An 18,937-nucleotide genomic window follows, 5' to 3' on the forward strand; every position below is an offset into this window, starting at 1 on the left:
AAAATTCATTATCCTTTCTATATTCTTTTCCTGAATTATACTATCAGTGGAGTCTTTTCGATTTTAGAAGATGCATTCTCTACATGGTAGGGGATCAGAATACCAAATGCCTACAGTGGGCAAGTGAGGTTACGTAACTGAGAACTTGGCAAGTAGAAAAAGATTCCTTACAAAAGGTAGCAGCTGCTGCTCCAAACCACCTGCCTATTCCATTGAAACATGGGCTCAGTGGTGTCATCCCTTAGATTTTTCATGAAAAGCCTTTTGTTTGGGGGCGGGGAGAGTATAAAATTTCCTTTTTTTTTTTTAAATGGTGGCAATTAATTCCACATACACACACACAACCTTCCCCAGCAGACCAACTAAAACATGTCTAAGGGCCCAACTTTATAGCTTGTGACCTTTGCCATACAGAATGTTTACACTCAACTACAGGAAGCTGTACTTAGTACAGGCAAAATTTTAAAAAATAAAATTCTATCTTGCAAAAGGCAACCAGTCCAGCGTAGCTGTTTCCAGCACCCGTTTCCTCCCATCCCCCGCCCTAATCTATCTTCCTAGAACTGCAACTCTCACGTCTGAGATGGCGCAGGTGGATGAGTTCTAGATTCCCAACCCTTTTAGCCAAAGGGAAAATGGGTTAAGGTGCTTGGTCCAATGAAAAGATTCCCTGAAGGCAAACTTGTTTCAGCTTCATTGACTTGTTTCTGTTCACAGCATTCTAGCAGCAAGTATTCAAGTATTCAAGGCATCCAGTATTCAAAAAGTACTGTCCATTCTTACATAAGCCAGAAGTTCAATATCTCAAATGAGTCACTTTCTACTAGAGAAACTTGAAATTCAACTTATCAAAAATGTTCAACTTATTTCCACGGCTTCATAAAATGAGGTACCAAAAACAAAACAAAACAAAACAAAACACCCTTAGAAATTATTGGTCCCAACCTTTCGTTCTACCAGTTCAGAAACTGAAATTCAGAAAGGTCAGATGATTGGTCCAAGATTATGTAGCAGATTGGTCGGCAGATTGGGACAGAGCTCCGGTTATCTGACGCCCACCAAGTTCTCTATTGCACTTCATGGTTGTGGAAGGGGAAGCGAGAGGGAAATCTTCTGAAGAGGTTAGAAAGGTAGGTCCTGGGCACCCCTCCCCTGCTTTCTTAAGTTCATATTTGGCTTTTACAATCATTTCACATCTCATGCTATTTTAGCTTTCTACATGACTTTATGTAACAGCCCTAACTACAATCTTCCAGAAGTCGACATCCTTTCAAAGAGGGGTGAATGGGAAAGTTTTTTTTTTTTTTTAACTGCCAACTCACTCAAAGTTGCAGCTACTCATCAATGTGGTGGTAATTTTCTAATAAGGGCCAGTTTTGACTAAAGTCCCCCATCCCTGCCACCTTACTCCAGTCCAAGAGTTACTCTCCAGAGTGAAAGCCCCGATGTCTGGCGAGGCCTGAATTACTTTTAAACGTCTTGTCACATTCGTTGCACTCATATTCTTTTCTTCCAGTATGAATTTTTAGATGTTCTACCAGGATGGAGCTGCGACTGAAGGTGGCCCCACAATAGTCACATTCATAGGGTTTCTCTCCGGTGTGAATCCGACGGTGTTCATTCAGGGAGGAGCTCTGGCTGAAGGATTTCCCACATTCCTTGCACTTGTAAGGTTTGACACCAGTGTGAATCCTCTGGTGACGACTAAGGAGCGAATGGGTAGGGAAGGCTTTCTCACACTGACTACACTTGTAGGGTTTTTCTCCAGAATGAAGCCTCTGATGATAAATTACAGATGTAAAATGGCTAAAAGTCATCCCGCAATCATTACATAAGTACGGCTTTTCTCCAGTGTGAATTCTCTGATGGCGGGTAAGGCATGAATTCTGTCTGAAGGCTTTCCCACATTCGCCACACTTATAGGGTTTCTCTCCGGTGTGAATCCGCTGATGCTTGGAAAGGGATGAGCTGTGACTGAAGGATTTCCCACAATTGTTACATGTGTAGGGTTTCTCACCAGTATGAATTCGCTGATGTTGAATAAGAGATGAACTGTCACTAAAGGGTCGCCCACATTCTTTACATTTATAGGGTTTTTCTCCCGTATGAATTCTCTGATGCTTAATGAGGTGGGCAGCTAAGGTGAACCCTTTTCCACAGTCATCGCATTTGAAGGGTTTCTCTCCGCTATGTGTCCTGTGATGTGGGGTGAGGGATGAACTGGCAGTGCAGGCCTTTCTACATTCACTGCACACAAAGGGTTTTTCTCCAGTGTGAATTCTCCGATATTTGGTGTGTGAGGTACTATAGCCAAAGGCTTTTCCACATTTGTTACATTTACGGGTTTTTTCTGCAGTCTCTGCTCTCTCATCTTTTTTTGCAGTGGCCTCCTGACATTCCCTTTTCCGACATTTCTCACATATAGGGAAGGCTCTTCTCTTTTTAAAGGATAAGCTTTGAGTAAAGGATATCCCGCAGTTACTGCACTTCTGGGGCTTAGTCCCGAAATATATCTTGTGTGGTTTCTGATGTTCAGAATGCGAGGAACAGTGACCTAAGCCTTTCCTGCCTTCTTTACGTTTCCGTGGCTTTTCTCCAGTGTGGTCTTTCCGGTTCGTAATAAGGTCTGAATGAAAACTGAAGCGTTTCTTGCATTCATTATACCTCTGAGATTTTTTCTTCCTTAAGTAGCCTTTCAGGTGTTTAATTATATCTGAAGTTTCCTTGAAATTACTTCCAAAGGGGCCCTTCTCTGGGTCAAGTTCCTTACCCTTGCTGAATCTTCCATGAGTTTTCTTTTGTGTACCTGCTCCTTGTGAATATTCCTTCTTGCTATGACCCTCCTCTAATCTGCCATAACGTTTTGAAGATTCTCCCATCAAGCCACAATCACCACCCATTAGATACTTTTCTATTATTTTATCTAAGGTTGCTTCATCCATGAGAACATCTTGATTTTGAACAGATTTCTTCAATTCACCTGTAGGTTCACACTCTAAAAGAAATAACAGAATATTTTCTGTTTGCAATAAAGGAAGATGTTGTGTTTGAGACTAAAACAGGAACAGGGACAGTTATGACTCTAAGGACTATGGCTTGGAGAGTTCTCAAAGAGAGTCTTATAAAACAAGGAAGGGAAAAGTGATATAGAAAAAGTAGGTAAACATAGGTGGTAGGAAAAATACTGAGGAAGATGAAAAGTTTATGCTTTACGGTTAGAGATGCATTTCAAATTTCTATAATGGGTTCAAACCTATTCTTCCTATACCCACCCATTCCTTTATCAAATGACAATAACAATAGCGTAAACATTTATTGAATCCTTACCAAATGCCAGGCCAAACAGCAAACACTATTTGCATTTCACTTAATCTTCACAACTCTATGAAGTAGGCTCTATTATTATCACCCCTGTTTTATCCATGTGACAAGCAGGTACATAGAATGTAAGTAGCTTGCCCAAAGTCACACATATTATAAGTGGCAGTGCCAGATTTTTAACCTAGACTGACACTAAAGCCTGGGCTTTTGACCCCTATACTATAGTGCCTCTTCTCAAAGCTGTCAAATAGCATTAAGTTTACAAATGTTCTCAAACCAAAGATATGAAATACCATTTATGCTAGACTTTCAAAGGTTACCACAATTTGGCCCTATCAACTTTATGGATACTCAAATCAGGCATCCATTACTGTCCCTGAATAGACAACAGTATTTTCAATCCTATTCTTTCAGTCTTTACACCTCAGACTCCCTATAGTACAATTCCACGCACTTTCACTATCACAAATATATAAACTTGACAAGGTCTAGGGTTCAAGCCCTACAATCTCCACAGAGCATTCTCCACTACAGTACTGATAATAGCCCTTCCTCGAACTTTGAATTCATTTATTAACTACATCATTCATCCTGGCTGTTAATCATGAGATTATATTGTCACTTCCATAAAGTTGTTTTTTTAAACAGACAACTATAAAATACAAAGTCCTGCCTGATCAGGCGGTGGCGCAGTGGATGGAGCATCGGACTGGGATGCAGAGGACCCAGGTTCGAGACCCTGAGGTTGCCAGCTTGAGCGCAGGCTCATCTGGTTTGAGCAAAAAGCCCACCAGCTAGCCTGACCAGGTGGTGGCGCAGTGGATAGAGCATCGGACTGGGATGCGGAAGGACCCAGGTTCGAGACCCCAAGCTTGCCAGCTTGAGTGCGGGCTCATCTGGCTTGAGCAAAGAGCTCGCCAGCTTGGACCCAAGGTCGCTGGCTCCAGCAGGGAGTTACTCAGTCTGCTGAAGGCCTGTGGTCAAGGCACATGTGAGAAAGCAATCAATGAACAACTAAGAAGTCGCAACGCGCAACGAAAAACTGATGATTGATGCTTCTCATCTCTCTCTGTTCCTGTCTGTCTGTCCCTGTCTATCTCTGCCTCTGTAAAAAAAAAAAAAAAGCCCACCAGCTTGAACTCAAGTTCGCTGGCTCCAGCAAGGGGTTACTTGGTCTGCTGAAGGTCCGTGGTCAAGGCACATATGAGAAAACAATCAATGAACAACTAAGGTGTTGCAACGCGCAATGAAAAACTAATGTTTGATGCTTCTCATCTCTCTCCGTTCCTGTCTGTCTATCCCTCTCTCTCACTCTCTGTCTCTGTAAAAAAAAAATTAAAAAAAAAAATTAAAACACAAAGTCCTATTATCCAGAAATGAACTGTTGTCAACAATTGTACATTTTCTTCTAGAAATTGCTCTATATTTTAGAATGGGAAAACTACATGTAATAGGTAGGATTTTCTTATTCAAAATTCTTTCCCATCTCATTGGTAATTCTTCATAAAGGTGATTTTAATCAGTTCCATAATCATTCTATATGTATATATTAATATACCATGTATTAGTTTATTTATTAAATATTTATTAAATTATTAATATTTCCTCAAAAGTCATAAAAATGAGAATTACAGAACCAAAGGGTAAAATGTTATACTATCACATGATGCACAGTGAGCAGAAGTACCTGAATACTCATCTCTAGTTAAAATTCTTCTTTAGCCTGACCTGTGGTGGTGCAGTGGGTAAAGCATTGACCTGGAACACTGAGGTCGCTGGTTCAAAACCCCTGGGCTTACCCAGTGAAGGCACATATGGAAAGCAGCTACTATGAGTTGATTCTTCCCACTGCCCCCCCACTTCTCTCTCTCTAAAAAATAAAAAATAAATAAATTAAAATCTTTAAAAAAAACCCTTGTTTAAATCTTTATGAATATGAGTTATAATAAACATTACTGCTGCTTTAAATAAATATTATTTCATTGCTGACCAGTGACTGAGAGCATTATTTTCCCATCCATAGCTATTTAAATTTTAATGTCAGTTATTTTTTTTTTAATTTTTTATTTTTCTGAAGTTGGAAACAGGGAGGCAGTCAGACAGACTCCCACATGCGCCCGACCGGGATCCACCCGGCATGCCCACCAGGGGGTGATGCTCTGCCCATCTGGGGCATTGCTCTGTTGCATCCAGAGCCATTCTAGCGCCTGAGGCAGAGGCCATAGAGCCAGCCTCAGTGTCCGGGCCAACTTTGCTCCAATGGAGCCTTGGCTGCGGGTGGGGAAGAGAGAGACAGAGAGGAAGGAGAGGGGGAGGGGTGGAGAAGCAGATGGGCGCTTCTCCTGTGTGCCCTGGCCGGGAATCGAACCCGGGACTCCTGCACACCAGGCCAGCGCTCTACCACTGAACCAACAGGCCAGGGCAATGTCAGTTATTTTTAATTTTATCAGCTATTTGCTCAAGTTCTTTGCCCATTTTTCAAACAGACTGTGTTTATTACTTTACATGAGCTTCTTATAAATTATGGCCATCGACTCTGCTTTGCCTGTCAAAAACTTTTTTCTCTATTCTATTGTTAATGACTTCCTAAAATGTTGCACATCTAAATGATGCTATTTTTAATTTAAGGGAGAGGTATATATATAAATATATACATACATATACCAATGTTGCTAGATTTTACTCAAAACATTTTTAGAATCCATTTTTGAAATTACTCTCCCAGGAATTATTTGTATAACTATACTGGAAATAGCCAATAGGTTGACTAAAATGGATGGTTAAGATGGAATAACACAGGAATTTATTGTCTTTTTTCATTAAAATAAACAGTATTGATATGTAATTATTTTTAAATGTAAAATTTACATATTTATTATTAAATTTTAACCTAAAGGATAAATAAAAAGATATAATCTCTCAAAGATAACCACTATTAACATGAATGCTCTTCAGATATTAAAAATCCATATATATCTTTATATACAGACATATACATGTATATATTCACTTTATTCCTTTAAACAAAAATGGGATAATATTAAACAGCTATACTCTGGATGAATTTGTATTTATCCTTCAAGATTCAATTCAAATGTGGTTTTTTAATTTTTGTTATTTGGGGTTTTTTCTTAGCGAGGATGGGAGATAGTGCGGCAGACTCCTGCATGTGCCCCGACCAGGCTACACCTGGCAACCTCATCTGGGGTCAATGCTCAGAACTGAGCTATTTTTAACAGCTGAGGCTGCTGCACTCCATAGGAGATATTCTCAGTACCCGAGGCCTTGCACAACTGGCTGCAGGAGGGGAAGATGGGGAGAAAGAGGCGGGGAGAAGCAGATGGTCACTTCTCCTGTGTGCCCTAACCAGGAATTGAACCTGGGATGTCTATACGCTGGGCTGACGCTCTATCTACTGAGCCTCTGGCCAAGGCTCAATTCAAATGTTAATTAAGCTCTTGCTCCTATATTTTTCATTGCTTTGTTTTTGTTGTTTGTTTGTTTTTTGGTGAGAGGAGGGGAGATAGTGAGGCAGACTCCTGCACATGCCCTGACCTGGATCCACCTGGCAACTCCATCATGGGCCAATGCTTGAGGACTGAGCTATTTTTAGTACCTGAGGCGGACCCACTCCAACAGAGCTGTCCTCAGCACCCAGGGCCAGCTAGAACCAACTGAGCCCCTGGCTGCAGGAGGGAAAGAAGGAGAAAAGGTGAGAAGCAGACGGTCACTTCTCCTGTGTCCTGACTGGGAAGTGAACCTGGGACAATCAGAGCCAGGCAGACAGTCTATCCACTGAGCCACTGGCCAGTGCTCTATTGCTTCTTATACATGCCATTATTATAGTATAAATCCCATTATGAACTTTTGTTTTGATATTTGGTATCTATGGTGATAAATGCACCTTTCAGATCTCCTCTGAGGCACTTAATTCACAGCTAACAGCACCAGCTGCTGCTCTATGCATTCCCCATGGCTGTTCCCAGTCAATGACAAGTACAGCAGGGATACTCAGGCAGGCCCATTTCTGAGAGACACAGGACTCTGAGAGGCAACTCTGGCTCGAGGACTCTTTTTTGACCTTGCCAAAGCATTTTTTTCCCAAAAAACTTTCTTTCTTTCTTTCTTTTTTTTTTACAGAGACAGAGAGAGAATCAGGGAGAGGGATAGATAGGAACAGACAGACAGGAACGAAGAGAGATGAGAAGCATCAACCATCAGTTTTCCATTGTGACACCTTAGTTGTTCATTGATTGCTTTCTCATATGTGCCTTGACCGTGGGCCTTCAGCAGACTGAGTAACCCCTTGCTCCAGCCAGCGACCTTGGGTCCAAGCTAGTGAGCTTTGCTCACACCAGATGAGCCTGTGCTCAAGCTGGCGACCTCGGGGTCTCGAACTTGGGTCCTCCACATCCCAGTCCGACGCTCTATCCACTGTGCCACTGTCCGGTCAGGCCCCCCCAAAACTTTCTGAAACTGCATTTTAGACTAAAACTCTTGCCACCTGTCTGTCCTTCCCTCTCCTTCGCAGGCGTCAGACCTGGGCCATGCTCTGACAGTGCTCCTGGCCTCTTCCAGAGCCCACCCCATTTTCTTTCACTGGAATTTTCCCCAATAAGTCTCCAGCACAGCTGATCATGTCTTGCCATGGACTTCTCAGAGAACCCAAACTAGCAACAGTCTCCCCTGTTAAAGTGAGCATTGCAGGAAGGCAAGGTGTATATTCTAATTATCGCTGCATTTTAATTTTAGCATATGGCTCACCCAACATTTCAAAAGCCCTTCCCAAATGACCTGGCAAGCAACTGTTTTAATGTCCTTCCTTGTCTCCTTTTCTCCAACTCACCTGGTCCAGAGCCTTTTGAGACTTCTGTTTCCAGCAGCCTTGGCATGTCAACCCATGTTAGCTGGGATAGCAAATCTATTTTGGACACTGCAAAGCCTGCTCATAGAGAGAAAAAAAAATTTAAATGGCTGTTTTCCATAGCACAAAGACAATCAACATTCACACATGGCTTCTGGTCGTCCAGGGAGGAGAAGATGCTGTCAAAGACGGACACCAATACTGAAACTAGAGGAGAAAATGGGGGAAGGTATGGCTTTGATGACAGTAAATTCATGCTCAACGTTTCCAATTCAATGGAGCAAAGACTCTTTTGTTGGAGAAACCACTGTAGGAAAAGTACATTTTCAGGACCCATTTTTATGGTTAATCATATCAACCCGGCATGCCCAACCAAAACAGTTAATCCTCTGAGTAATACAAACGTTCATGTACATCCTCATGCCTCCTGATCATCAAGATAACAAAAATTATTATTTTAAAAATGTGTAAGGCAACATTAAAAAAAGGCAAATGTATGTTCTTCTTGTTTCCGTAAATTGGTTATCAAACAAACATAATTTTAAGTTAATAAAATTGGAACTGGAACTAATTTCATTTTTTGGGAAAAAACCCCCACAAAACTCACTCCCAGGGGTCCCAGCAAGCATAAAAATAACTCACTACATAAAGGGTTAATACCACTTATCTTTCAATAATAGTGGACCAAAAGATACCCAGGTTAGATGCTAGATTGTGAAGAGGTGTTTTTACCCAGAAATTCTAGGTTCCTAAAGTTCTCCAGTAGCACTTCCTTATAGAGCTCCTTTTGAGAAGGTTTCAGCTTCTTCCACTCTCCTCTGGAAAAGTTCACAATTATATCCTTCAATGTCATGGATTCCTAGAACACCAAACACAGTCATTTTGCAATGGGTTATTCCTAAATAGATCCTAAGATTTCAGAGAAGGGGTTAGGATATAAAGTATTAGTTTTCATAGTTTTTAAGTTTCTAAGGATTCCAAAGCAAGCTACCAATACTTGCCCCATTTTTTTTTTTTTTTTTTTTTTTTTGTATTTTTCTGAAGCTGGAAACGGGGAGGCAGTCAGACAGACTCCTGCATGTGCCCGACCGGGACCCACCCGGCACGCCCACCAGGGGGCAATGCTCTGCCCATCCAGGGCGTCGCTCTGTCGCGACCAGAGCCATTCTAGCGCCTGGGGCAGAGGCCAATGAGCCATCCCCAGCGCCCGGGCCATCTTTTGCTCCAATGGAGCCTTGGCTGCGGGAGGAGAAGAGAGAGATAGAGAGGAAGGAGAGGGGGAGGGGTGGAGAAGCAGATGGGCGCCTCTCCTGTGTGCCCTGGCCGGGAATCGAACCCAGGACTTCCGCACGCCAGGCCGACGCTCTACCACTGAGCCAACTGGCCAGGGCATTTTTTTTTTCTTATCTTAGTGCATTGGCTAGAATATATTCAGAAAATACTCATTAATAGCAGTGAGGCTAAAACATCCTTATCTTTTCACAGGCAATGTAATGACTGCTCTTTATTTCCCAACATTATCCAGGTGGGGATGTTTCCTTCTATCATGTTAGGAAATATAATCCTATTTTCACTTGACTCATTTATCAGGAATAACTATTTAATTTTAACAAATAATTGTTTCTGTTTTTATCAGAGTCAGACTTGTGACAAAATCTCCAAACTGAAATAAAACAGCATGTGAAGAATAACTTTGAAGAATGTTAACAGGAAGCTGTCTTAATTATTTGGTCTAGTTATTGCCATACCACTCAGTAGGATGTCAGTCAGCATTCACTTAAAAAATAAAAACCAGTGAACGGCAGCTCACCCCGGACTCAGTACTTGGAAGGACAGAAACCGTTTTCTCTTCTTCAGGGTTCTCCTCTTGGGAAACAACAGAATCTTGGGCACCTGGACCTAGGAAGGGATGAAAAAACACATCTAGTCTTTCAAATGAATTCCTCAGACAAGAAATTCTTACATGTCTCTGGACAGACAGGTTGTAAAAAACAGAAACAAGCCTTCCCTTACTCTTTAAAACAGAAAGAGCCACAGACAGTTTCCTATTAAAACCCAAACTTTCCCCCCTACCTGGCAATATCCTTTCAATTCCTCAGCTCACTTCACTCATTCCATACACCCACCGTTTAATGTGTTTAATTTGCGTAATATTTTAAAATATTTATAATATGCATTGAGGTAAAACCACATAGTTTATGTATTGTTTTCTTCGTAGTCAGTAGGAGGTAAATACTATTTCCCCATCTACCTCAGAACTCCTGGTAGAATACAGACTGTCACATGTAAGTATTGAGAGCCATATGGTAAATAATATACAAAAATATAAATATATGGAATATTTGTAGCATATGGAGGGATTTTATAAAAGTTGAACCACATGCTCTCAACCGGCTAGCCATCCTAGAAATCTTCTCATCAGGATTTTACAATGATATAATCATGTGATAACTCATAGTTTACATTTCATACCTACATATATAATGTATAACAGCGTAATTATGAAAATGTAAGTCAGATGTTCGCTAAGGCTATGGAGCTGCACTATCCCACAGGATAGTTGCGGACCACATATGGCTATTTAATTAAAAATTCAGTTCCTTATTTGCCCTAGCTACATGTCATATGCTTAACTTGAAGTGCAAAACAGTGCAGAATACATTTTCAACATCACAGATATTGGACAGCTCCATTCTAGAAATGTGCTACCACACGCTGGAGCTAGAAGTTAAGGCTTGGCTGGAGCTGGATGATGTGCTTGTGACTCCAAATATTGTCAAATCATTCCTTTCTCTCCTGTGTTCTAAAGACCCCTCTTGCTCAAGGGTGAAGGAAAGAAATTAGTATGTCTTAAGCATCCACCATGTATTGTACCTTACCTTATTTAATCCTCACAACAGAACTATAGAGAAGATGGAATTGCCCTTTTTATATATAAAAATTTAAGGTTCTGAGAGGTCAGGCAGCTTGCCCAAGAAAACACAGTGAAAAGCAGGGCCAATTCAAACCCAGTCCCACCTTACTCTCATATGCTCAGGAGATCTCACCCACTTCCTCCCTCTATCTATACGTCTCACCTTTCTTTTCTTCAAGCACTTGGGTCAAATCCTCTATTAAGGTCACCACTTCCTCACTATTCTCAGGGTGTTGTGACTTTACCCAAATCCTGATCTCCCCCGGCAAAATGGTCAGGAATTGCTCAAACACCAAAAGCTCTAAAATCTGTTCTTTCGTGTGGATGTCTGGTCTCAGCCACTGAGTACAGAGCTCCCAGAGACGATTCAGGGCTTTTCTGGGCCCAGCCTCCTCTGAGTAACAAAACCATCTGAACCTCTGTCTGAAAAACTCTGGGTCAGCAGTGTTTTCACTGATGATGGTTTCTTCATCCCCACATGTGTCCATTCTTAGGACCTTGTTTTGTTCATTTGAGGCCAGAGTCTGAGGCTTGGGGAAGATGGTCGTCATCTTTTCCACGGGTACTATGGCTTGCGATATGCACCACCAGCAGGAATTCAGTCCCTTTAGACTCTAGGTGAGTATCAGTACAGTCCACCAACAGGCACTAGACACAGCAAAATATCAAGGATTTCAAGGATTCAGTCTATGGTCTTGCAGAAACTGTCAAAATATTAAATAAGTGAAACAAATCATTAGTCCTAAAAACATTGTTCTTGGTTTGGGTGTGTATGTTGTATTTTTTTTTTTTTCTTTCAGAGGCCTAAAATAGCTCTGCCCAACTACTATATCAAAATAATTTTCTTTGTAGGGAAAAGCTGAGGAGTTACTTACAGGTAATTAAAGGTAACCTCCAAGAAAACAGTTTCTTCAAATACTCATAAGGAAAACTGAGTAGAAAAGGCTCATGGCTACAAGTATAGTCACAAACCTAATCAACAACTCCTGCCCTCTCTCAGTGAATGGCCACACATTTTCACCAGTTGCTCAACTCAAAAGACTGATTTCACATCTGCCTATCAATTTCTCACATAATAACCCAATCCGGGCAGTTTTATTTCCTAAGAACCTCTTCACTCTATCCTCCTGAAACTACCAAAGCATCAGCTTCTCCAAACCACCATCACACTGTAGCCTAAGAATTCCTCCTACTATGCAAATTATGAAGCCTCCTGAACTGTCTCAAGATAAAATTCAAACGCAGAGGCCATGCATAATAACCTAGCACCCTTGCCCCATGACCTCACCTCTCAAGCTCTAGCTGCCCAATGGGCACAGCAGCCATAAAGAACTACCTGCTGGTTCCCAGATGCTCTATCCCCTCCCATACTTTGCATTAGCACCATTCCCTCTCCTTGGAATGCTGTCTTCTTTCCTTCCCCAAGCAAACGTATTTCCATTCTTTAAAACTGTCACCTCCTGTGTGAAGCTTTCTCTGACCCCCAAGTGCGCTTCCGAAGAGAGCCTGTCCTGAATGGCATACATTACTTCATTCTACCAATAACTGAACGTCTTCAATGAGATGGGAATGGGGCATTATGGAGGCAGGTGCCCACAATCAGAGGGGATCCTCACCACCACTGAGCACCCAGGAAACGACGAAAAAACCGGAGATGTACTACAACGCAACAAGTGCCAGGTCACTCTCCATACATTACTTCATTCTACAAATAACTGAACGTCTTCAATGAGATGGGAACGGGGCACTATGGAGGCAGGTGCAGACAATTACACGGGGCCCTCACCCCCACAGAGCACCCAGGAGACCACGATAAAACCGGAGACGTACTACAACGCAACAAGTGCCAGGTCACTCTCCTCCTATTGCGACTACAGTACCAGTAATTACCCACCTCCCAGCGCAGAACCCGGCACACAGTACGCATGATGTCATTTATTCCTGCCAAATATTAGGTGCTTACCACGCACCTCGCGCCTTGCTGGGTACCGGGGCTCTGCCGTGACTAAGACACTGTCTCAGTCTCCCGGGAGCGTACAACAGAAGCACCGCGAAAATGTGACGCAGCAGAAAGTTGTTCTCTAATGGGGTGTCCCCCATTAGGGATTTGCCTCACAGGGGACGCTGGCAACGTCTGAAGACATTCTGGTTAGCACAGCTGGGGAGGAGGATGCTACTGGTACCCAGCGAGCAGAGCCAGGGATGCTGCTAAACATCCTGCAATACACGGGACAGCCCTCCTCCCCCAAGCCCACACGCACACGCAGCAAGGAATTTTCCCGCCCCAAATGCAAAAGTACCTAAGTTGCGAGACCCGGGAGCAGAGAAGGGATGGAAGGAAGCTCAGTCTTTTAGGACAGTGCCCACCTCGCACGGGAGCTGCGGCATTGGGAGTGCATAGCCAGGTCGGTCGGCGCCCACCGCCCCCAACCCTCCCCAAGTGCTTCCTCGGAGCCGGCCACCCGGCCGTGGCCCCCAAACCAGGGGCCCGAGACAACCACTACCTGCATCAAGACCCGCAGCAACGACCCAAGGTACCGCAATGAGCTTCTAGAAGCTGGTCCTGCAGTAGCTGCGCGCGCAAGCCGGCTGGAGACCACTACTGCGCTTGCGCATAGGTGCAGAACTACGATTCCCGAGTGCGTTTGTCTCGCTTTGCGAAACTCCTGTGCTTTCCATAGGCTCCCTCCCTGGCCTGTTGCGCGCGATCATTGGGAAGCATCTGGTGGGCTCGGCTAGAGAATTATTGCTGCGCCAGAGGCCTGAAGGCCCAAAATCTAATGAGGTTTTCTGATCTATGATGTTACGTTTCCTTGGTAACTCCAAGCCATTCCGTCCCTCTCTCCTCCTTACCTTTCTCTGAAATCGAGGCTGGAAAAACCCACCACAGAAGCATGTTAGTGATGCATTCAACACAAGCCATGATTAATGCTGCAACTTGAATTGAATTATTACTTTTATGACTTTCAACCTGTCATCATAGTGCAAGCCACCATCATGCTTACTCTGTATTATTGCAATAGCGTCTTAATTTCACTCTTCTTCACACTATAGCCAAAGAGATCCTTAGAGAACGTAAAGCCTCTGCTTAAAACCCTGCAAAGGCTTCCCATTTCACTTTAAGTAAAAAGTCATATTTTTACAGAGGCCTGCAAGGCCCATGGAATGTGGCTACCCATGACCTCCCTGACCTCCTTACTCCAGTCACAGTGGCCTTCTGCTCTTCCTCTCCCTCTAACTGCCAGGCACTTCTGGCTAACACTTCCTCCTCCAGGTAGCAGTAGATTTCACTCTGCCACACCTTCCTATCTCCTCATTGAAGTTCTCCCACCACCATATTTATATTAGAACCCCACCCTCCCCACCTCTGCTTCCCCTTCTAACATATCACACAATTGTCTTGTTTACTACTCATTCTTCGCTAGAATATCAGTTCCACAAGGATAAGGATTTTTATCTGGTTTGTTCCATAGAAGTACAATCCCCAAGTCTTAGAACAGTGCCTGGCACATAGGAGGTGCTGAATAGATAGATACCTGTTGAATATCTGAATGGAGACTTATATGGATTACTAGGGGCATAGCAAAAATAGATAGATAGATAGATGATAGATAGATAGTTAGATAGATAGATAGATAGATAGATAGATAGATAGATAGATAGATAATAAAAATGGTTGCAGATCTTCAGAAGGATTCTTTGGAGGGTCCTAATAATTAGATGACTTTTGGAGGGGTAGAGTTGGGATAGGAAGACATCCTAGATTGAAGGTGCAGGACGGGTCAAGGCCCTGATACTTTAAATGGACAGCCCAAGCTCAACTAAATGAAACCATTGGGTTCATCTCAAAGGCAGCAAGGCAAGTCGAGGAAACAGGACTGTCTGCAGTCAAGAAGAAACTATACCAGTCCTAGCACTCAATGCAAATACTTCTCCAGACCTGTGGTGGCGCAGTGGATAAAGCGTCGACCTGGAACACTGAGGTTGCCAGTTCAAAACCCTGGGCTTGCCTGGTCAAGGCACATGTGGGAGTTGATGCTTCCTGCTCCTCCCCCCTTCTCTCTCTCTCTCTCTCTCTCTCTCTCTTTTCTAAAATGAATAAATAAATTAAAAAATAATAATAAAAAAATTTTCAACTTAAAAAAAAACACAAAAACAAATCTTCTCCACCTACCTTTGCTTAGCTGGCTGAAAATGGAGGGGACATGAAGGAGAAGCTGGGAAATGTAGAGAAACATGAAATGAACTTGGCTCATTAGTTTAACGGAGCAGGTCAGAGAAACTTTAATTAGTGGTTCTCCAACATTAGTGTACCTTAGAATGATATGGTATTCTTCATTTGAATTCAAATTTTGGACTCTCTTCCATACAACCTGTTGCAGGTGATCCTTGGGCTACACTTTGAGAAACACTGCACTAGTTGAAATAGTCTATAATTAGATGACATGGTACAAATGAATAAATTACCGGGAAAGAATGACGCCTTCTTGAAACGAGTGGCCAAACTGTAAATTTTGATTAAAAGCAACCATCATGGTAAAGAGTGGTGGCTTCTAGGCCCTGGCTGGGTAGCTCAGTTGGTAAGAGAATCATCTTGACATGCTGAGGTTGCTGGTTTGATCCCTTGTCAAGGCACATACAAGAATCAACCAATGACATCATGAATAAATAGAACAATACATTTATGTTTTTCTCTGTCTCTCTCCCTTCCTCTTTCTCTAAAGAGAAATAAACTTAAAAAATTTTTTTTAAAGAGTGGCAGTGCCTGATCGATGGTGGCACAGTGGATAGAGAGCATTGACCTGGAACTCTGAGGTCCCTGGTTCAAAATTTCAAGGTCACCAGTTTGAGTGTGAGTTCATGGGCTTGAGTACAGGCTTACCAGCTTGAGCACAGGGTTGCTGGCTGGAGTGTGCGATCATCGACATGATCCCATGGTCACTGACTTGAGCCCAAAGGTCTCTGGCTTGAAGCCCAAAGGTCTCTGACTTGATCCCAATGTTGCTGGCTTGAGCCCAAGGTCTCTGGATTGAGCAAGGGGTCACTGGCTCAGCTGTAGCTCCCCACCACCACCAGTCAAGGCATGTATGAGAAGCAATCAATGAACAACTAAGGTGTTGCAACTATGAGTTGATGCTTCTCATCTCTCTCCCTTCCTCCCTCCCTATACTCCCTCTTGCTAGAAAAGAAAAAAAAGTGCTAGATTTGCATCAGTAAAGAAAGAGCAACTGAAAAACCAAGTAGTTTAACTTGTAAACAAGCTGGTAGGATCTCTAACCAAGATAAATGCATTTAAGAATATTTTAAGCAAATAATTGACCTTCTTGCTTGTTTGGTTTTTAGCTGTTTTGGCTTCAATGTGTAGATTGGAAAGCAGTAAGCATGGAGACAAAGTTGATGCACTATGCGGCAAATTATATTTTGTAAAGAAAGCTGCACCATTATCTACATATCCCATCTGAGTCTATGTGATGTGAATGTCCTTCCACTGAGAGGACATATTGATGTTTCCTCCGCCTTGAACCTGGGTTGCCCTTTGTAACTACCTGCGTCAAAAAAATGCAATGAAGTGAAGCTTCCTGACTTCTAAGACTGGGTACATCGATGAAACTAGCACGCAGCATCTCAGTTGTCCCAATTCCCCTTTAGAGTCTCTTTCAGTCACCTTCCAGTGGTGCCACTATTCTGACTTGCAACAGAGTAGAATAGTTTTGTTTATTTTCATATCCTACACTCTAGAGCAGGGGTCGGGAAACTTTTTGGCTGAGAGAGCCATGAACACCACATATTTTAAAATGTAATTCTGTGAGAGCCATACAACGACCCGTGTACGTCATGGCATTATCCAATAAAATTTGGTGTTGTCTCGGAGGACAGCTGTGATTGGCTCCAGCCACCCGCAACCATGAACATGAGCGGTAGGAAATGAATGGATTGTAATACACAAGAATGTTTTATATTTTTAACGTTATTATTTTTTATTAAAGATTTGTCTGTGAGCCAGATGCAGCCATCAAAAGAGCCACATATGGCTCGCAAACCATAGGTTCCCGACCCCTGCTCTAGAGTCTAAATGATATGAATCATATATCTTCTCTTTGTGTATGGCTTCTTTCATTCACATCATGTCTGTGAGATTTATCAGTGTCGTTGTATGTGGTTATAAATCAATGAAAATCATTTGTTTTCATGGCTGCATAGCATTCACCTGTAGCCTGTTTATAAAGTTTCCTGTTTCCTAACTCCTTGCCCAGCCTCTGTTTCCCTGTAGAGAGGTGAGGAAGAAGTGTGTGGGTGTGAATGGGGCAGGTCTATCTTGACTTCTTCGAGAATTACCCACTTTAAAGAAGCTAAGAGCCAAGGTCCATGCTCCTCCCAATCCTGTTGTACAGAAAGTGAGTGACATCCCATGCCAGGATGGGTCTTGTGCAAAGGCCCCTCAGCTGGTAAACTGGCAGCTGACTGGCTTTGAACAGAAGCCTTCTAGGAGGAGGAAGCATATCTTCCCCCATAGCTGGAGGCGGGGGCAGCCTGGGAGTTCAGGACAGGAATCCTAAAAGTTGTTAAGTGCCAGAGTATATCCAAAAGAAATATTACAACTGAAAGAGGAGGCTTCCTGACTGAAGCCATGTTCCCACCCAGGCAACTTTTGTGATGTCCCCTTAGAACCCTGAGCTCCTATAATCTGAGCTGCCTCAAGGACACCAAGTCTTCACCTCCCAGTGCCTGTGAGCCTGGCTCAGCTGAGACTCCAGGAATCCCAGAACCAGGTAGAGGCCATGATATCCTCTCTGAGAAACCTGACCATCTCCTGAAAAGAAAATTACGAAAAGCTCTCTTGCCTGGCTCGGTAAATCTATGAAGGGAGAGGGCAGGGGGAGTATCTTCCAGAAAGAAATAGCAAGCTAGCTAGCAGGCGACAGCAAGGGTCCATTAGAGAGAAAAAGGAATGGAGAGACAGGGAAGGAGTGTTCTACAGAGTGAAGACTGAGAAAATAGGAGGGAACACACGGATGGAGAGGGTAGCCTTACACAGCCACAGCCTGGGTCCACTGTTCATTGTGATAGAAGGGAAGGAGACGAGGAACAGTGTAGGTGCAAGTAGGATGGAACCGATGGTGGCTGATGGAGTCGGCTGAGAGATCGCCTCCCGAGACAGTAGGAGTATGTGGGACTGGGATCTGAAGCTTGGGAAGAGTAGATTAGGCTTGAGGTAGCTTTCTGGGGAGAATATGAGCAGACTTTGAAAACACTGAAAGATTTCCTTGCAGTTTAAGAGATCACCTATCTATGTCACATTACACTGATATGTATGTACATGGAGTGATTTTCCTCAAGATATGAAAGTAGTCCCAGAACAGGTATGGAGGAGAGGGATGTTTGTGCTGGTTCAGAAAACAGGGTTTTGAAAGGTGACTTTGTCAGGAAGGTAACAGGACAAGGAATTGAGGATACGAGCAAATGAATGTTTGAAATGAAAAATAGAATCCAATTTAGACAAGGAAAATGAAGAGTTAGCCAATATAGAGAAAGAAAGAAGATTAGACATCAAAGCTTAATAAGCAATGTACTCATAATATTAAAAATATACTTACTATGGGACCAACCAATCTTACTCCTAGGTTTTTACTCACAAGAAATGAAAACACCTATATGGGAATATTTACAGCTGTTTTATTAATAATTGCCCCAAACTGGAAGCAACTCAAATGTGTAGAAACTAGTGAACAGATATTCACACAATGTAATATACTGCTTTCTGTTATTACTCAGCAACAGAAAGGAATAAACTACTGATGTGTGCAAAAATATAGCTGAATCTCAAAAGCAGTATGAGG

At 42.8% G+C, this 18,937-nt stretch overlaps 1 protein-coding gene across 1 annotated transcript; it reads right to left on the minus strand.

The window, feature by feature from the left end:
* Positions 1–1,267: 1,267 nt before the first annotated feature.
* On the minus strand, positions 1,268–13,688 carry ZNF483 (zinc finger protein 483). Its single transcript, XM_066367439.1, has 6 exons — positions 13,604–13,688; positions 11,263–11,803; positions 9,996–10,084; positions 8,918–9,044; positions 8,168–8,263; positions 1,268–2,995 (listed from the first exon to the last, which is right to left on the minus strand). The coding sequence occupies exons 2-6, from the start codon at positions 11,648–11,650 to the stop codon at positions 1,422–1,424; spliced, it is 2,274 nt and encodes a 757-aa protein (XP_066223536.1). The 5' UTR covers positions 11,651–11,803; positions 13,604–13,688; the 3' UTR covers positions 1,268–1,421.
* Positions 13,689–18,937: the final 5,249 nt, after the last annotated feature.

This window comes from Saccopteryx leptura, chromosome 2, assembly GCF_036850995.1.
Source record: "Saccopteryx leptura isolate mSacLep1 chromosome 2, mSacLep1_pri_phased_curated, whole genome shotgun sequence".
NCBI classification, from domain to species: domain Eukaryota; kingdom Metazoa; phylum Chordata; class Mammalia; order Chiroptera; family Emballonuridae; genus Saccopteryx; species Saccopteryx leptura.